General features: G+C 36.8%; 1 protein-coding gene across 1 annotated transcript in view; it reads right to left on the bottom strand.

Annotated features, from left to right (window-relative positions):
- ca10a (carbonic anhydrase Xa) overlaps window positions 1-17316 on the bottom strand; it is a 408567-nt gene that overhangs the window by 344398 nt on the left and 46853 nt on the right. Inside the window, exon 2 of the mRNA XM_037981003.1 lies at window positions 14545-14619. Within this exon, the coding sequence (XP_037836931.1) occupies window positions 14545-14619 (75 nt within the window). The remainder of the gene's footprint in view (window positions 1-14544; window positions 14620-17316) is intronic.

Genomic DNA, 17316 nt, shown 5'->3' with positions numbered 1-17316 from the left:
GGGGGGGGGGGGGGGGGGGTTATGAGGGATTTACTGAGTACCACATTAGTAATTGACAGAAGATTTACAAAAATGTAAATGTAATGCACAAACATCAGCACGGCGTGTTTTTCTTCGCTCTGCTGAGACTGAATTATTTTGCACGTGTCTGTATCGAGTTTTTTCAGGCATTTCTGACAACGAACAGTAAAGCCATGCAGGAGCCTCTCTGAATGTGAACTACCGGGATGTCAGACACAAATCCAGTTCGACAGAAAAGGACACAAAGCTGCTGCTGCTGCAGCTGCTCAGGACAAGACTTTAAAATTTTGAGACAAAACTAGTGTCCATCAATCACTGAGGGGCTGTCATGGAAAGAAAGCTTGGAAGTACAAATAAATGTTCTTTTCTTTTTCTCTGATCACATTCTTTCACAAAACGTCCTGTTTTCATTATTGCCGAAAGGCAAGAGATAATCTTTTTATGTTTTTGCCTGTGTCTGTGTATATATTTGTGTTTGTCTGTTATCAAAGTATTTCATGAACCACTGAATAAAGTTGTTAAAACTCTCACTAAGTAATCACTGAATGTTCATCTACAACTAATTACTTTTTAGAGCTAATTGACCTTAGCAAACATATAAATGGCTATAACTCAGTCAGTTTACAGATACTGACCTAAAACTTGGTGTGGTAGTAGTTAACATTGAGCCCAAACACAAATTTAACAGATTTTATGCCAACAGATTGTACAAGTCATTTGTTTAAAAAAACGTTTTAACTATTTGGAGTTCTTGCTACCAGATAGTTATTGGGTCTGTTAGCAAAATAATTCATGAACCACTGGATGGATTTCAATGAAACCTTCAGGAAATGATCATTGGATGTAAATCTTAATTCAAGGTGGTTCCCAAAACTAACAGATAAAAAAAACAACTCAAAAATGGCTACAATTCAGTCAGTTTTACAGAAATTAAGCCTTAATTTGGTGTGGCTAGTGCTGAGACTGATCCGTGAATGTGAATATCCTGCTGGAGAAATATGGAGTACATGTGGTTGGACAGCTTTGTTAGGCTAAAGAAAGTTTGTGAAGTTGAGTTTAAAGAATGCATTTGCATTCTGAGTCAGAGTAAAAGAATGTTTGACAATGAACTACACAGAGACAGTGACAGAGATGGTGCTATACTTAATTGGAAAATAAAGCCGCCACAGTGTTTCAGTGCAGAAAGTAATATTTTACCACAATAAAATAGGGGGGTTCCACAGGGGCCAGATCTGTTTAGCGAGATGCGAACTGCCCATCAAAGTGCCTCTGGTGTGCAATGCTGGCTGTCAGGATGCATGCCCTGCTCTCTGAAGGCACTCATCCTACCAGTGAGAGGCTTTTATTCATCAGACCTGCCAAAACGCTGCAGGACAGTAGCTTCTGCACATTTCAGAGTCTGATTTTTGCCCACAGAGCCGAGGCTGGCTTCAAAAACAAGCCAGCAACTGATAGCTTCTAATAGATGTCTATTTCTTCTAGAAATTTGTTAGTGACAAATGATGCATTGTTCTGCTTGGGCTGTCTTTGCTCCTTTAATTGGTTTTCAATCTGTGATTGCCACCTGAAGACAATCTTGTTACCTCGCAGACATATACAAAGTAGCAGCCAATTAGCATTCTGCATTGATTGAAAAAAAGGAGTTTAGCTGGAGCAATAAAAGAGAAAAAGAAAAAACACTTGGGGGGTATGTCCGCAACACGTCTTCTGGACTTTGGAGCCGAAATTCTATAATTGGTGGTTGGTTATTGTCTCAGTGGGATGTGAAAAATGTTTTTTAATCAGCTCACAAGCCTGCAGGAAAAACTGCAGCTTCTCGTTCGCTGGAAACAAAGTGGACATCAAACATGAATGCGTGGATAGAATAGTGTTGGATTAAACAGGAGTTTAATGATAAGAAGCTGTGAGAAAATACATCAGTTGGAGAGATAAATGATAAAGTCTGATAATTAGATCAGCCGCTCACACTTACAGGATCAAGAGCTGTCCTCCATGCTTTGTTAAAACCCCAAAGAGCAAGAATCTTGTAACAGAATCTGAAGAATGGCTGACATGATAACAGCAATTGAAAATGCTTCAGTAAATACATCTATTCAAAGGATCACCTGATAATTGTCACAAAAAAGATAGTATTTAGTTATGTTGTAACTTAAATTAATTTTTCAGTTTGGTCAATCAAAAAATAAAAAAAAATTATATATCGATCCATCCATCCGTCTTCTTCCGCTTATCCGGGGTCGGATTGCGGGGGTAGCAGCCTAAGCAGGGAGACCCAGACTTCACTCTGCGGAGAAAACTCATTTCAGCTGCTTGTATTCGCGATCTCGTTCTTTTGGTCACTACCCAAAGCTTGTGGCTATAGAAGAGGGTAGGAATGTAGATCCACTGGTAAATCGAGAGCTTATATATGCTTAGTAAAATTAAATATGTTCTGCTTTTTTAAAAAATTGTACACCCATAAAAACTTCTATGGATAATACTCCTGCAGCTTTGGAAAAAAACAAAAAAAATCAAAATGTGATCAGGAATACTGAGCTATGATGAAGCAGGACATCAAAAGACATATGATAGATAAAATTAACAAAATCCTGAGAAAACTTTTTAGACAATAAAAGAATGTAGAAATTTTAAACAGGTCACAGAAAGTTGGACTTTACTTGACTGAGCTGGCATTTTGAATCGTGATTATTGTGATAATTATTTTTACCAATTCGATGTGTGTGTTTTTGTGTCTGTCTGTTAGCAAAATGCTTCATAAATTATAAATTATATAAATTTAAATTAAACTCTTAGAAACTTATCCCTGAATGGACATTTAGAACTCATTAACTCTTAGAGTCAACCCACCACAGCTAAGCGACCTTAGCTGACAAAAATGGCTATAATGCAGAAAAATGTTAAAATATTGAGTTAAATTAATAGATACAGAAACTAAGAGTTATTAATAACACATATACTGAGCACTTAGCATATCTCAAAAAATCTCACAATATTGCATTTGCTTTTGCATAATTTCAATTTCAAGGTTTGACCAAAATGGCTATGCCGCCTTCCCTTCTCAGCATAAGATGGTTAGATCTTTGTCCAGTGTGATGTCCTGCTTCAGCAGTAACTTATCCTTCACAGCACTGAGATAAGCATTAGAAATGAGTTGATCTCCTATTAGTTCACTTTCCATCAGTTCAAAACCACATAGTGCAGATAGAGCTCTGATCATGGCAACATATTGACTCACGGTTTCATCAGCATGTTGAACACATTGTCTTAATGTGTGTGTGTGTATGCCAACACATTAACTTTGGGCACAAAATGTTTTTCCAGTGCAGCCATGGCTTCATCAAATGCTGTATGCTGGTGTAGATTCTCAGTCATCCAGGACACGGTAAATCCACAAATGGTTAAAAAACAAAAAACAACTGGACTTCTGTTCTGTAGCTAAAGACATTTTGCTTCTCATCTAAGGAGCTTTATCAATTTAAAAAGAAGAGTATTGAGCTCAAGCTTTTAAAACTAAGATGTTTTGCAAGCTAGATTCACATGCAGTTTACCCACACCCTCCTCACAATAGAGGCTTGTTACAGTCTTTGTTATACTTGAAATAAGTGGTGCACTTATTTCAAGTATAATACCAGTTTTTACAGACATATACATGGTTGTATCATGGGATCTCCAGTGTCAACCACTGTGGTCAATCTCTACATGAAGGAATTGGAACAGAAAGCTCTGAACTTTTTCAAGGGAATAACAGAGCCACTGATTTAGATATGTGGATGACACCTGGATCAAAATCCAAGCCAAGGAAGTAGAAGCGTTCATTAGACATAGTAACTCTGTTGACAACAACATCATGTTCACCAGAGAGGATGCAAATGACAAGAAGCTGCCTTTTTTGGACTGTTTGGTGCACATGGAAAGAGAGGAAAGCCTTAACATTGAGGTCTACAGGAATACAAACTTTCTGTGATCAGAACTCTGCACCATCAGGTTGAATACGCCCCCGCTAAGACAGAATGGAAGGAAAAGGAACAACAACAAAGCTCTCCAATCATGTAGATATCCTAACTGGGCTTTTGTCAAGTCAGCGAGAAACTCTAAAAAACATGCCACTGAACAGAATAAGGATAAAAACAGTCACAAAAACATTGTCATTCCTTATGTTGCTGGAGTATCTGAGAAACTCAGAAGGATATACTCCAAATACAACATCTCAGTACATTTCAAACCCAACAAGACTCTCAGACAGAGGCTGGTCCATCCTAAGGACAAAACACCAAAACACAAACTGAGCGGTGTGGTGTCGGCAGTTTAGTGCAGCGAGGAATATTCAGACCTCTATATTGGAGAAACCAAACAGCAACACAAAAGAGCCAGCTCTTCAGGACAAGATTTAACTAGTTACCTACACATAAAGGATAATAGACACTCTTTCGAGGACCAAAATGTTCATATTTTGGACCGAGAGGGCAGGTGTTTTGAGAGGGGGGTGAAGGAAGCCATTTACGTCAAACGAGGGAAACCAACTTTAAACAGAGGAGGTCTCAGATTTCAGCTTTCAAAAACCAAACATGAGCAAAACATGAGGCAAGACATCAAACAAACGAGAGAGCACATGAAGCAACAATGAACCAGCAGTGAATGGAGGAAATACCCAGGTTTTAAAACAGAGGGTAATTAGGAGAAGTGGGCACATGTCAGATGATTACAACTTGGATCAGGTGAAGATGGGCATGACAAGAAAACAAGAGACTGACTGGGAAGAAGTGAATGATGACACGAAAATAGACACAAAGAACAAAGACAGAAATAACACATAAAGGCAACTAAATAACAAAGTACAAAATACAAATAAACCCTAACTTAAACATGAAGAATAACAATAACCCCAAATCCTGACATTTTGTCCTTCTCTCACCAAAATTCAATCTAATCAACCTGTCAATACAGTTCAAAAATATTTTATTTTAAATAAATCCAGTTTTAAATCAATTTCCTAATGCATTGCAGTAGATGTTTTAACCCAACCTGAATCCAGTCTATGACCTTTTGTGCTATTTTTGGTTCTGTGACTTTCTAATGAATTTAAATACTTCTTAAAACACAGCAGGCTTTGAAATTTTAACTTTGAGAAACTTTGAATAGGATAAATTCTTTGTGTTTTTGCATAGCTATGCTAATTGGAGTTCAGCTGAATTATAAAATTATACATGAGACACAAACTAATGAGTGAATAAATTAAAAGAACACACACATCTTGCATGTTTCAACAGTAAAATCAGCCAACTGAAAAACACACAATTGAAACAAGCTGAGTCGCTGAGACATGTTGGTAGAGAAGAAAAAAGGACAACACTGAGGGAGGTTGATACAGGATTGAAAAGTGTTTAACCCTGATTTAATGAGTTAAATACTAAGAGAAAAGGTGAGAGGAGAGGGGAGAGTGACAAAGCACTAAGAGCCCTCTGACCTTTACCAAATATAAAGCTAATTGAGAGTACTTCAAAAGCAGCAAAGGTCAGCCACACAGATACAAGCCTGAGATGGTGATTTCATCTGATTTTCTAACTATTCAGTGAAAGCGTTCCACCGTTTTTGATTTCCTTAACAAGACATTTTAGCAAAGCTATCTGAGCTGTTAACAGATGATAAAAAGGTAGAGGGCTTTTTCTGGCCATGCTGAAGTCAGGTTCTGTAGAAAGGCTATTTAAAATGAACATCTTACCTGTTGCAGAAAGGCCTTTCAAGGACTTCCATTTGGAAAAATAAAGATTAATTCAGACCAATCTGGTGAGCTAATGGGCTTGTCTGAGCAAAGCCTGGACTGCTGCCATCTTAAAACATTTTCATAATGCATATCTCATGTGAACAGTATTTTATAAGTCTTTATACCATCAATAGTTTCACTCTTCACGATTATTATTGCATGCCACTGAAAGGCAAGAGCAAAATATAATGTTTTTGCCAGTGTATGTGTTTACATATTTGTCTGTTAGCAAAATATCTTATGAACCACTGGACGAATTTCAATGAAACTTGCAGAAAGTAATTGCTGAGTGTACATCTACAACTGACATCTACAACCTCAGTCAATATGGCTGCCACAGCAAAAATGAACTTAAGAAACACAAAAATGGCTCAGTCAATTTTACTAAATTCTTGTGCAATGGTAGCCGAGATGGATCCACAACACAAATAGTGCCTATAAATAGTATTCACCCCTTGGATGTTTTATGATTTTATTGCTGTCACAAATTAATCAATTTAAGTTGACCTTCTTTCCAAAAAAAAATTTTAAAACCCTCTTTAAGTGAAATCAAATTTAAACTGGGCAGAATATCCCTTTAAAACTCTGAAAGCAAAAACTGTGTGGAGCATCACATCAATATCACGTTTTTTCTCAGGGAGGGAGGAAATACACAATTTTCATTTCAATTTCTATAGTGTTGCATCAGCTGCCAGTCAAACTCAGAAGTTGCAACTTTTGTCAAGAACCCCAATAACTTTTGATAAAATATTAATAAAACCAGACTGCACTGGCGCTCATCGAGGTCTTGCACTAGTTCATTTTATGAAGAAAAAACTGTGGTGTGGGAGAAGAGAAAAAGATATATAAAACTAATTCCACTAGATTAATGCTTTAAGAGAGTATTTTATAACTTTGATATGCCCTGGTGTGCATATTGCACATGAAATCCTCCTGCATACTGAATTCTTTCATCACCACTCACTGACAATAAGAAAATGTTCCATCAATATTATTTCTCTCTGCAACAGTATATTGGGCTCCACTTACAGTTAAAAAGACTCAATTTTTCATATCCCGAATGTGAGCTCCCGCCTGTTGCAGAACAAGGTAACTAGGGCTGGGAATTGTATGCACGGCCACGGGAGGATCATGAATGCTGTTTAACTGCTCTAGGTTTTGTGTGGTGGTTAGTAAAGCAAGTGGAGAACTGTTAAAGGAGAGCTCTGAGACATAAACAGAGGCTGGTGCCATAAGGGAGGACTACATGTACATGTATATAGGTGCCTGTACAGTAGAGTAGGTGGGGCAGCTGCTCCTCCATTTGATTGACTTAAATGCATAAAAATACTCCCAGCACTAAAAGAAAATCTTGTGTAGTTTATTGATTGTAATTGTATTTTCTTAGTAATAAGCTAAAAACCTCAATTTAAAAAAAATAATGACGTCTTTCAACACCCCCCTACTTCAGTTTTGAGTTGGTCCAGTCTAACTCAGCTCAACTCCTGTAGTCTTTAGCACACTAACAGTGTTGCCAATTTAGCTATTTTGTCCCTTTATTTAGCGTGTATTCAGACACCTCTAGTGACTTTTTTGTTTGTTTGTTTTTTTAAAAAAGCAACTAGCGGCAGTTCTAGCAACTTTTAAATTGCACATTTGTAGACCTTTGGAGACTCTGATGTGAAAGCATGTATCATTCATGCTCTTTTCAACGAGCAGTGGGTGAAGTTGTGGGCCCTCACAAATGTTGAAACTAAGAAATTGTACCATAATTTTGGAAAGAGAAAGGTCATTTTGAATCCAAAGTAGTTGGGATGGGGTCAGCAAAAGGCTGTAATGGTAAGTGGTACAAGTAACAAATAGCTTGAGGAGCATTTTGCAACTAATTAGGTTAATTGGCAAAAGGCCAGTAAGAAGGCTTGGTATAAAAAGAACATTTTAGAGAGGCGGAATTTGTCATAGGTTTAACAGTGTGCAAAAAGAATCCATCTAAAAATAGCAGAACAATTTTCAGACAATTGTTCCTCAGTGGGAAATTGGGAAGATTTTGAATATTTCATCATCTACAGCTCATAATATCATCAAAAGATTGAAAGTCAATATTGAACACTCGTGATCTTCGGGCTCTCAGGGGTCACTGCATTAAAACAGGTCTGATTCTTTTTGGACATCATTACATGGGCTACACCCTTTGTCCTAAAGAAGAGAGGGACCATCCCACCTGTTATCAGCATACAGTTCAAGAGCCTGCCTCTCTAATATTATGGGAGTGCATTAATGCCTCTGCCATCGGCAGCTTGCACATCCGGAAAAGCACCATTAATGAAGACAAGTGTATGTGGGATTTAGAACAACATTTGCTCCCACCCAGATTTATTTTTCAAAGAATACCTTGCATATTTCATTAAAACAATGCCAAACCACATCCTGAATCAATTATAACAGCAAGACCTCATAGTAGAACAGTATAGCTGCTGAATTTGTCTGTCTGCAGTTCAGAACTCTCACCGACTGAAAATATTTGACACATCATGAAATAAAAAAATCCAGCAAAGACCCAGGACTGTTGAACACTTAGAATCCTACATCAGACAAGAATGGGGCAACATTCCCTCCAAAACCTCTAGCAGCTGCTCTTCTTAGTTCCTACATGTTCACAGATTGCTGTTAAAGAAAGAAGGGAAGCTTCACAGTAAGAAACGTGATCCTGTCCCAACTTTTTTGAGAAGTGTTGCTTCCATAAAATTCTAATTTATTCTATTTCTTTCCTAAAATTATACAATGTCTTTGTTTAAACATTTGATCTTTTCTATGTTCCACTGTTAATAAAGTATGGGTTTATGAGATTTGCAAATCATTACATTCTGTTTTTATTTATATTTTGCACAAGGTCCCAACTTTTTAAAAAAATCTGCACTAAACTAACTCAGAGGGTCCCTTTTGGGCCACTTTTGCTGCTCCCAAGCCCAAATTTAAGGAGGGTTGGAATAGTGACATTAAAAAAGACATTAAAGTTCATTTGCAGTTCTATATATATTTAGCCAGTTGTTACTCATTTTGTAACTCTCCCACAATTTTATTTTTCTCTGTCTAATTATGCAAATTAGGTGATGATGTCATTTAATTTTTTCTCGAGACTTTTAGGACACCCAATAGCTAGATACCTTACTAAGAAGTTAGCAAGACTGCTCCCTATTCAGACAACATTCAACTGTGAAAATGACAAAATAAAACTGAGTCACATTTTTTAAGGGTTAAAATTGCCCAGCATCTCTGACTACAGATCAGACAAAATAGAGTAAACTCTAACAGTGATATTATGCAAAGTACCCACAAGTTCATAAAAAGTGGTAAATAATACCTTTCTGCCGGCCCTATATTGACATCCATCCAGGCTGGAGCTCATTTGCAGGCGTGAGACTCCATATGCGCATTTCAGGAATAAACAGACATCTAATTGAATTGAATGTGGCTGAAAAGTGAAAGTTTTGTAAATATTTACAACTGTTTCATATCAGTGTCTAGTTGTGATTTGTTAACAAACATAAAGAAAAAAAATTGTCTTTGTGTGGTTTTGATCTTGGGTCTCCCACATGAAAGCAATGTGTATGTCACATCCATAACACCAACCTGTCACACTAAGGGCCTGGCTGTGCTCCCCTATTTTAGGATGTAATCAGGCCCCCATGTTTGTGTTTTTTGCTTCAAGAAAAGACACATTTACTCACTATGTGTTCCCTATACCACAACACTGAGTTAACCTCCATGTGTGTTTTGGTTCCCTTGAGTTTTGTTTCTAACCTCTGTCTTCAACACAACAAAGCAATCCCTCGTTTTAGCACTTTAGGATTGGATGGTTCTTGTGGAAATACAAAGACAAGAACTGGAGACTGTTTTGTTTGTGACCTAAAGACAAGTTTGTTTGCCGCTACTGAAAGGTTTAGGCTTTAGTTCATATTTTTTGAAGTGTGTTTCTGTGTAAAGTTTCTGAACAATTAAAATATTTCTGTTGTAGATAGCTCTTTGAAAGACGTCAGTTTGGAGAAATAGAGTTTGATTCTGACCACACTGACAAGCTAATGGCTAGTCTGAGTGGGGCCACCCCAAAATGGATTGTTACCATCTTATGACAAGGTTCAAGGTTCCGTTATCGTCATTTTCATATTTAGTATCACCCATCACCAAAGGCAAAAGGACAATAATAGTTTTACTGAAACTCAAAGAAAGGATTAATTAGATGCATCTCTACAACTACTTAACTTTTTGAGTCACCTCAATTCAACATGGCCTCCACAGTAAATCAATACTAGCAAACACAAAAATGTTTAGAACTCAGTCAGTTTTATAGATACTGAGCTAAAATTTGGTAGTAAATTTGACAGTATTTTGAGAGTAATCCACAACACATTCTCTGATTGCTACACATTGTGGAACATCTTTGCTAAAAACATTGCAAAAAAAACGTTAGTCAACATTGTCTGTTAGCAAAACAGCTCATGAACCACTAGACGGATTTTTATAAAACTTTCAGAAAGTGAACCTTTAAGGTACACAACTGGTTAATTTTTAGAGTCAACTCAATTTAAGATGGTAGCCACAGCTAATGAACCTTAGCAAACACGTAAATGGCTATAACTCAGTAGATTTTACAGACATTGAACTAAAGATTGTGGCAATAACTTCGCCTCAGTAATAACACATATAGTATGTGTTGTTAATGAATTTGACAAAATCTTGCACCATTGCATCGCATATTGCAACAACTATAACTCGATAAATTCTCAACAAAAGATATTTTTAGTTTAACACTCTTGCATGAAAAGTAACAGATTATATGTATTTCTGCAAAGAATGATAGGCTTTAACTTTTACATGAAAACACAATGTGTCCTAAGACCAGTGGCATCCAATAACAATATGTGCTTAATATCAAATGATCTAAATAAATAAATATTTTAAACTGTTTACCTTTAAGCTACACCTAAATTACTTTATCCAATTATAAAACAAACAGAGTAGCATTAAAAGAAGGCAGCAGCAGCACAAACAGAGCAGTGTATAGTGAGTTCAGTGAGACATTGAGTTAAGTAGTCTGACAGCCACTGGGTAGAAGCTGCATTTGAGCCTCAGTGTTCTGGCTTTGATGCTCCACAGCCTCCTGCCTGAGGGAAGAGGGTCAAACAGTCCATATGCCAGGTGGGGGGGTCCCTCAATGCAGACCAGACTGCTCCTGCACCTGCTGACGTAAAAATTCTCAACAAAAATAAGAATCTCTGCTGTGAGTGACCTTTTGAACAGTGTTTCCCAGCCTTTGCTTGGCTTCTTATCAGCAGCAGATGAGTTCTAATACCAGGTGTTGGGGAAGAAAACTCTAATCTCAAAGTTTTCATTGCAATTCATGCAAACACTTTTATTATGGACCATGACATTGCCGCCAATCTTACATTACAGGACTATCTATGGGGAATTTATTTGAGCCGATTCTACAAAAACTACTGAAATTTAATAACAAGTGAGTGTGAACAAATTTTACTCCAAATTAGTCTGTCTTGTGTTATAACTTGTGATTTATCAACTCTTCAAATTGTTCAATTATTTTTACAACACAGGCTCTTTCTTTTTTCTCTTTTTTCCCCTTCAGTCAGGTTGTCAAACGCAATCACCCAGAGATTAAATTGAAAAAAAATTGGCTGAAGTTAAAGGACAAACTTGATCAATATTTATTCAAAAGATATGATACAAACTCACCATGGTTTTCACATGTATTATGTTAAATTAATTAGACAGAAGCGTGAACCTTTCCCAACACTTACATACATAATTCAAAACAAACATGGCTTATTGATTAAACTTTTAAATGAAAGACACATCAATAATTTTTTTAAGCCTCCCTCGATATCAGCAGTTTTTTCACTCATTTCTAATAAAACCATTTTATCATGAGTCTTGCAAACAACAACAAATAAAAAATCATGAAAAAAAAAATCAAAGCTTACAGCTGATAATAGGAATAAAACTAAAAAGGAAGCAGACTCATTTCTGCTTTAATGTGCTCTGATGCTCATAAACCCCAGGCAGATATCTCCATGTTTTCTTGGCTGCAAGGAATCGATCACCTTCATTTGGGTGTTCATAGGTGCTGTTTCTGCATCTGCATCAGATGGATTACTGAGGAATTCAAACTTAATTTTCCTAGCTTCAAAGTCAATAAACTGTCAAGTGAATTTGGCACCAAATATGCTCAGTTTTTCAGCAGAATGTGCACTTGAGAACTTAGGTATAGAGTTAGTCTGTTATATACTGGCAACATGACAAATTAAAAAAAAATAAATAAAAAAACTTCCTGTCTCAGACATGATGATCACACAGTTCTTCCTATAAAAACTGCAGGTTCAGCACATTGGGATAGTTCGTTATGTCATCCAGAAACCTAAATTTAAACAGAAACTTTTCAGCACAGAGCTCAGTGGACTGTCTCTCTGCTTTCCATAAACTGACAGCCTTCAAATTTCCTTGCACAACTTAAAATATTTGTTCAGCATTTTCCTTTAACTTACCTATTGCACGTCTATGTTGCTTTTTTTTATCACAATCTTGCTCACTTTACTTGAGCAACTTTGAGTAAACTATCCCAGCCCTATTATAAACTAATGATGGGGCTGATATATGTCTTTTGTCAAACAAAACAAAATCTAAGGCTTGCTAGACTTAGCTGGAGTGTCAAAGCACTAGTTTTTCCTGTGCTTTCTGGGCTTTGTAGTATAAAGGGTGCATGTACTGTTTACCCATCAGCCAGTTCCAACACATATTAATGTTATTTCACAGACCAGATAAAATTCTAGCACAAGCCGAATCTGGGCACGGTTTGAATTATCAGCCTTGCAGCTTCAAGCCAAATCATGTTTGAGCAAGACTTGGGCAATTCTTTATGCACTAAACTTGCATTATGTGGAAACTGCTTCATCTGAACGTAAATAGCACAGATCTCATTGAGCTGAGTCTTATCCCAGCCACTTCACATTAGCTTTAAATCGTTCCGCTGAAAGCTGGAAATCAAGGTTTGATTCATAAAATTTGCAAAAGGCAAAGATTAGGCCTTGAGGCTCTTAAATCAGACATTCTCCTCTCTACAACTACATCTCAAGCTCACCATGAACACCGCAAACAGGATCGGTCATGATGGGCAGCTCTGGCAAAGTCACACCCACACAAGGAACAAGTACAATTTTGGATCAAGAATCCAGACAACTTTTGCTCTGAATATAAAGAGACTAAATAGCCAGGGCCATTCTGTTGGTTGGAGTCTCCTTTCCAACACCCTAGACTAAACTTTCCTAAAAGGATGAACAGTGTGATCTCTCAAACCTGAAACATACTCTCCAATTCCCTGTTTTAAAAATTAGGACCACCCTCCTGCCACTCCATAGGCATCTAATGATAAGATTACAAAGTCGATCATCACCCTTTGACCTGATAGCAAATAATAGACCGCCTCATACTAAAATATGGTGTTTGTTGGGGACAGCTAATGCCTAGCACAGAAATCTAATAACAGAACACCAATAGAATCCAGATCAAGGAGACCTGTCTTACCAGTGACACCCCTCAAGGTAACGCTGTCATTTCCCACATTGGTATTGAAGTACTGCAGGCACTTGTTCAAAGACAAGATCCAGAGACTTCAAGAAGGCCTGGCAATATAAACGTCTTTGTGGTGCAAAAACAAAAACAACAGTCAGAACATTTTCTCCTGCATCTTGAAACCACAAAGAGGTGACCCTCTTGCTCACAGTTTAGAACGCCAACACATAGACACTCAGCCAGTGACTTGTTAGTATCACCAAACCCATTATGTGCTTCTACCCCAGTACAACTCCAGAGTATGAGAAAGTCTAGCCCCTTTCCAGGGTTGGCTTCTAGTGCCAACACTGTGTGTTAGTGGTGAATCCAACTTTAAATAGATGGTGCTGCTCAACTTCACACACCTGCTCCAGCTCATTCAGAAAAGTGCATTTCAGCAAATCGGCACACTCAAATCCCACATTACACCTGACCTCCACTTCTCTTGCCACTGGTGGTGGGCCCATATGGAGGTGACATCCTGTGGTTCTGTTGAGCTGAGACCGAGGAGCCAAGGTTCAACCACCAATAAAACAATAATTATGAATAACAAATTTTTTGAAATGATTTATTTTTTAAAACTTGCTGACATGTATTTTGTGTTTTACAGCAAAAGATTGGACATTGTTCTTTGTGCTTTTGCACATATGCAAGTGTGACACTCCATATGTGCATGAGGCATGACTGGAGGTCTGCACCTCATGCCAAAAGCTAATTATGACCCTACAAAAAACTGACAAGGCAAGTGTCCTTAGTAATTGGTTATTCGTAATTGGTCTTCAAAAGGACTTACATGTGCACAGTCCCAAACAACTGCAGGGTTTATTAAAGCTTTTAGCTCAGCAGAAAAAAACTCAATCTTAGAAAATAATTGCCCTGACACACAGATATACAACAAGATGGAAAGGGTTGATGCTAAAGTGAGCGGCTGTCAGTCAGTCGTGTAAAAAGACGTCTACAGTGTGAAAAGGACAAAGAGGTCTTGTCAGAGTGAGAAAATAAAACTCTTGCCAATGGCAAGGTGGCCTGATGTTATCTTAAATATGTAATAAGCGCCAACTTCAAGATCAAGCACACATAGCGTTTATAGTGTATGCAGGAAAAATTGCTATTCTGTGGGAAGGTTCCACACATCAAAGTGCTGTGTGCTGTTTGAGGCTTACCTGGAACAAAGCTCCCCTGAACAACCTCCTTGTAAGCCCACCATCCTTCATGAATTTTCGGCGGATTTGGTTGAGCTGTGAGGAGGAGAAAAGGAACAGAAGAAAGGACATCAGTCTTTTCATGTCTGAAATTCACACAAGAAAGCAAAAACACTGTCCTGCTGGTTTCAAACACTTTCAAACCGGTAAGGCATATTCTGAGTTTATCTTTTAAACACTATAATAAATTTCAAAATAGAATAGAAAAGAACAGACAGTAGATGCACACTACTGGCATAGCCAAAAAGTCTGCCCATCCTGCCAACACAATCAATATCTATTTGATCTGATCTTGTAATCCCGTGGCATAGCCAAAAATGAGTTTGTAGGTGGGCCTGACTGAAAGAGGGTGGGCCACCAAATTTAAAACAACTTATAAAATACATGTAAACTGAAACAATGTTTACTTGTAGATCGACATAATTGTCTACAACAGTGGTTCCCAAACTATTCAGCTTCTGAGTCACAAAGCAACAGTGGCAGAAACTTGACTGTTACAATAAAGAAAACTCACAGTCTATTCAAAACAAATAAATGCATTTGAAAGCGCTTGAAAAATATTTCAAGTGATACCAAGTTTCTGTATCTTGATTTAAACACATTAATGCATTTTAAAATCCAAGATTCTGGGGGAATAAATGCCCTTAAATTTACACAGAACAATGTGAAAAGTGGTAGCCCATCACAAATTTTGCCAATAAATCTTTAGTTCTATTTAGATATTGACATGACAGATTCCCAAAATTTTAACTCCCTAGCCAATAAAAAGAGATATTTGTGGAGATGAGTGGGTAGGGTCCTCAACCGAATTTGGAAACGACTGGTCTATAGGAATATAACTCTGTAGTATTTACAAATATAAATTAGTTGGAATACAGCAGCCATATAAAACGCCAAAGCCAAATCATATGTATATATTAAATCTGTAATGTACTGAAGGTTTCAAAATCAAAATTACTGTTTAAATTATTTAGTAATATTATTTAACTAGTACACTAGTACCTTTTTTTAATAAATTAGGTCCCAAAAAAGAAAGAAAAATTCAAATGTAAGTTATTTGAGTGGCAGACCTTCCCAAAAAGTGGTCCCACCCTTGTTGCAATCATTGCAATAGTTACAAAACCTTTTTAACAAGTACAGTTTTATTTCATTACCACTTTAGCTTCTTTTTGTACTCCAGGTTGTGATAGAACTCCAAGTTCGACTACACACAGCAGCCAGAATGCATAGTGAGCGCTGTGCACCTACATTTATACACAAATAATCTTACTCAATGGAAATGTACTGCTGCAACACTTGTTTTATATAATAAAGATCAGCAGTAAGAAAAAATAATGAGCCTTCTGATAGAACAACAGTGTGTTAGTTGTGTGTGAGCATGTGGAGTGTTGCTGCTTGTACCTGCGAGCCCCTGGGATTTCAGCATCTGCAAGTAATACTGTAAAAGGAGTTTTAGAGTCCTGCAGACATGATCTTCTATCCAGATACTGGCAACAGAACAGAATTTTCCTCCATCTGACTCTATGCACTGTGACAGCCTCTAATATCACAGCTAAAGGAAATTAAAACTGTGTTTTCCCCATTAGATATGTCTACTCTCCTGTTATGTTAGTCTAATTAGAGTAAATAAGAAAATATTTTATCACCATCAGTTTCCGAAAAAATGGCTGCTGAGATACTACAGTGATGGATTCTGTGAGGTAAATTGAGTCCTTCATGATCCCTGTGAGAAAACAGAGCTGTCACAGCAAGCAAACAGCGGCACTAATTACAACATATATTATGGAGTAATGATACATAGAGTGCCCAAAAATGTTATGAATGAGAGATTACTGCTGGAAAATTATTGTAATAATTCATTCATTCAACCATTTACTGTATCCTGTTTGACTTTTTTTTTTTTCTTGTCAACAGGTTTCACCTAATTAAATTTTGTCAGTTTAACATAAAAACAATAAAGCCATCTAACTTTACAGTCTTTCTTTGAACTAACCAACTAATATTTAATCCCAGAAATTAAAATAACTTAAGGTTGACAAAACATATGTTTTATATTTTTTGCTATTCCAATTTAAAGTTAACAAGTGTCTTTTCAATCTAAATACTACTACATGTGTTTATTTTCTCAAAATAAAACGTTTTGGGGGGTTTTGCAACTAAATAAATTTATCTTCAGTTAATTTTGTTACAGTGACTTAACTTCAGTTTGTCAACAGAATCAAACAAATGATTATCTATTGATGAACACAGTGATTCATATTGACTCGGAGCCTCATCCTTCAGTATTAGTTATTTATTAACACAGTTTGAAGCAAAAGTAAATCATATATATTTTGAACTGCATGTAAAAATGAGCATTTTTATTAATCAAGTAAAATACTGAAAATACAAGCAATAACCAGTTGTTAACATAAATTTTACTTATTTACTTGTGTACATAAATACTCCATCTCATGTCATGACGTGTATTTCTTTCCCAAGACACCTTTATTCAAAGGCAGTTTGCAACCTATAAACTAAATTTATTCCAAACTACAAAGCAACAACAGCAAAGGATTACCCTGTTGTTCTTTTAGTTTAACATATTAGGAATTTAAGCACAAATATATCAATATAGTTTTGTACATATAGATGTATATTTATGTAGCCCAGTTATACCGCTCTAAAGTAGGTAAGGGCTCCTGAGTTCAACAAACCCATTAACTTAACAATAATAACTAGTATACTCTAGTA

Source organism: Kryptolebias marmoratus, linkage group LG17 (genome assembly GCF_001649575.2).
Source record: "Kryptolebias marmoratus isolate JLee-2015 linkage group LG17, ASM164957v2, whole genome shotgun sequence".
Classification (NCBI taxonomy): Eukaryota; Metazoa; Chordata; class Actinopteri; order Cyprinodontiformes; family Rivulidae; genus Kryptolebias; species Kryptolebias marmoratus.
This window is presented reverse-complemented; position numbering and strand designations above follow the sequence as displayed.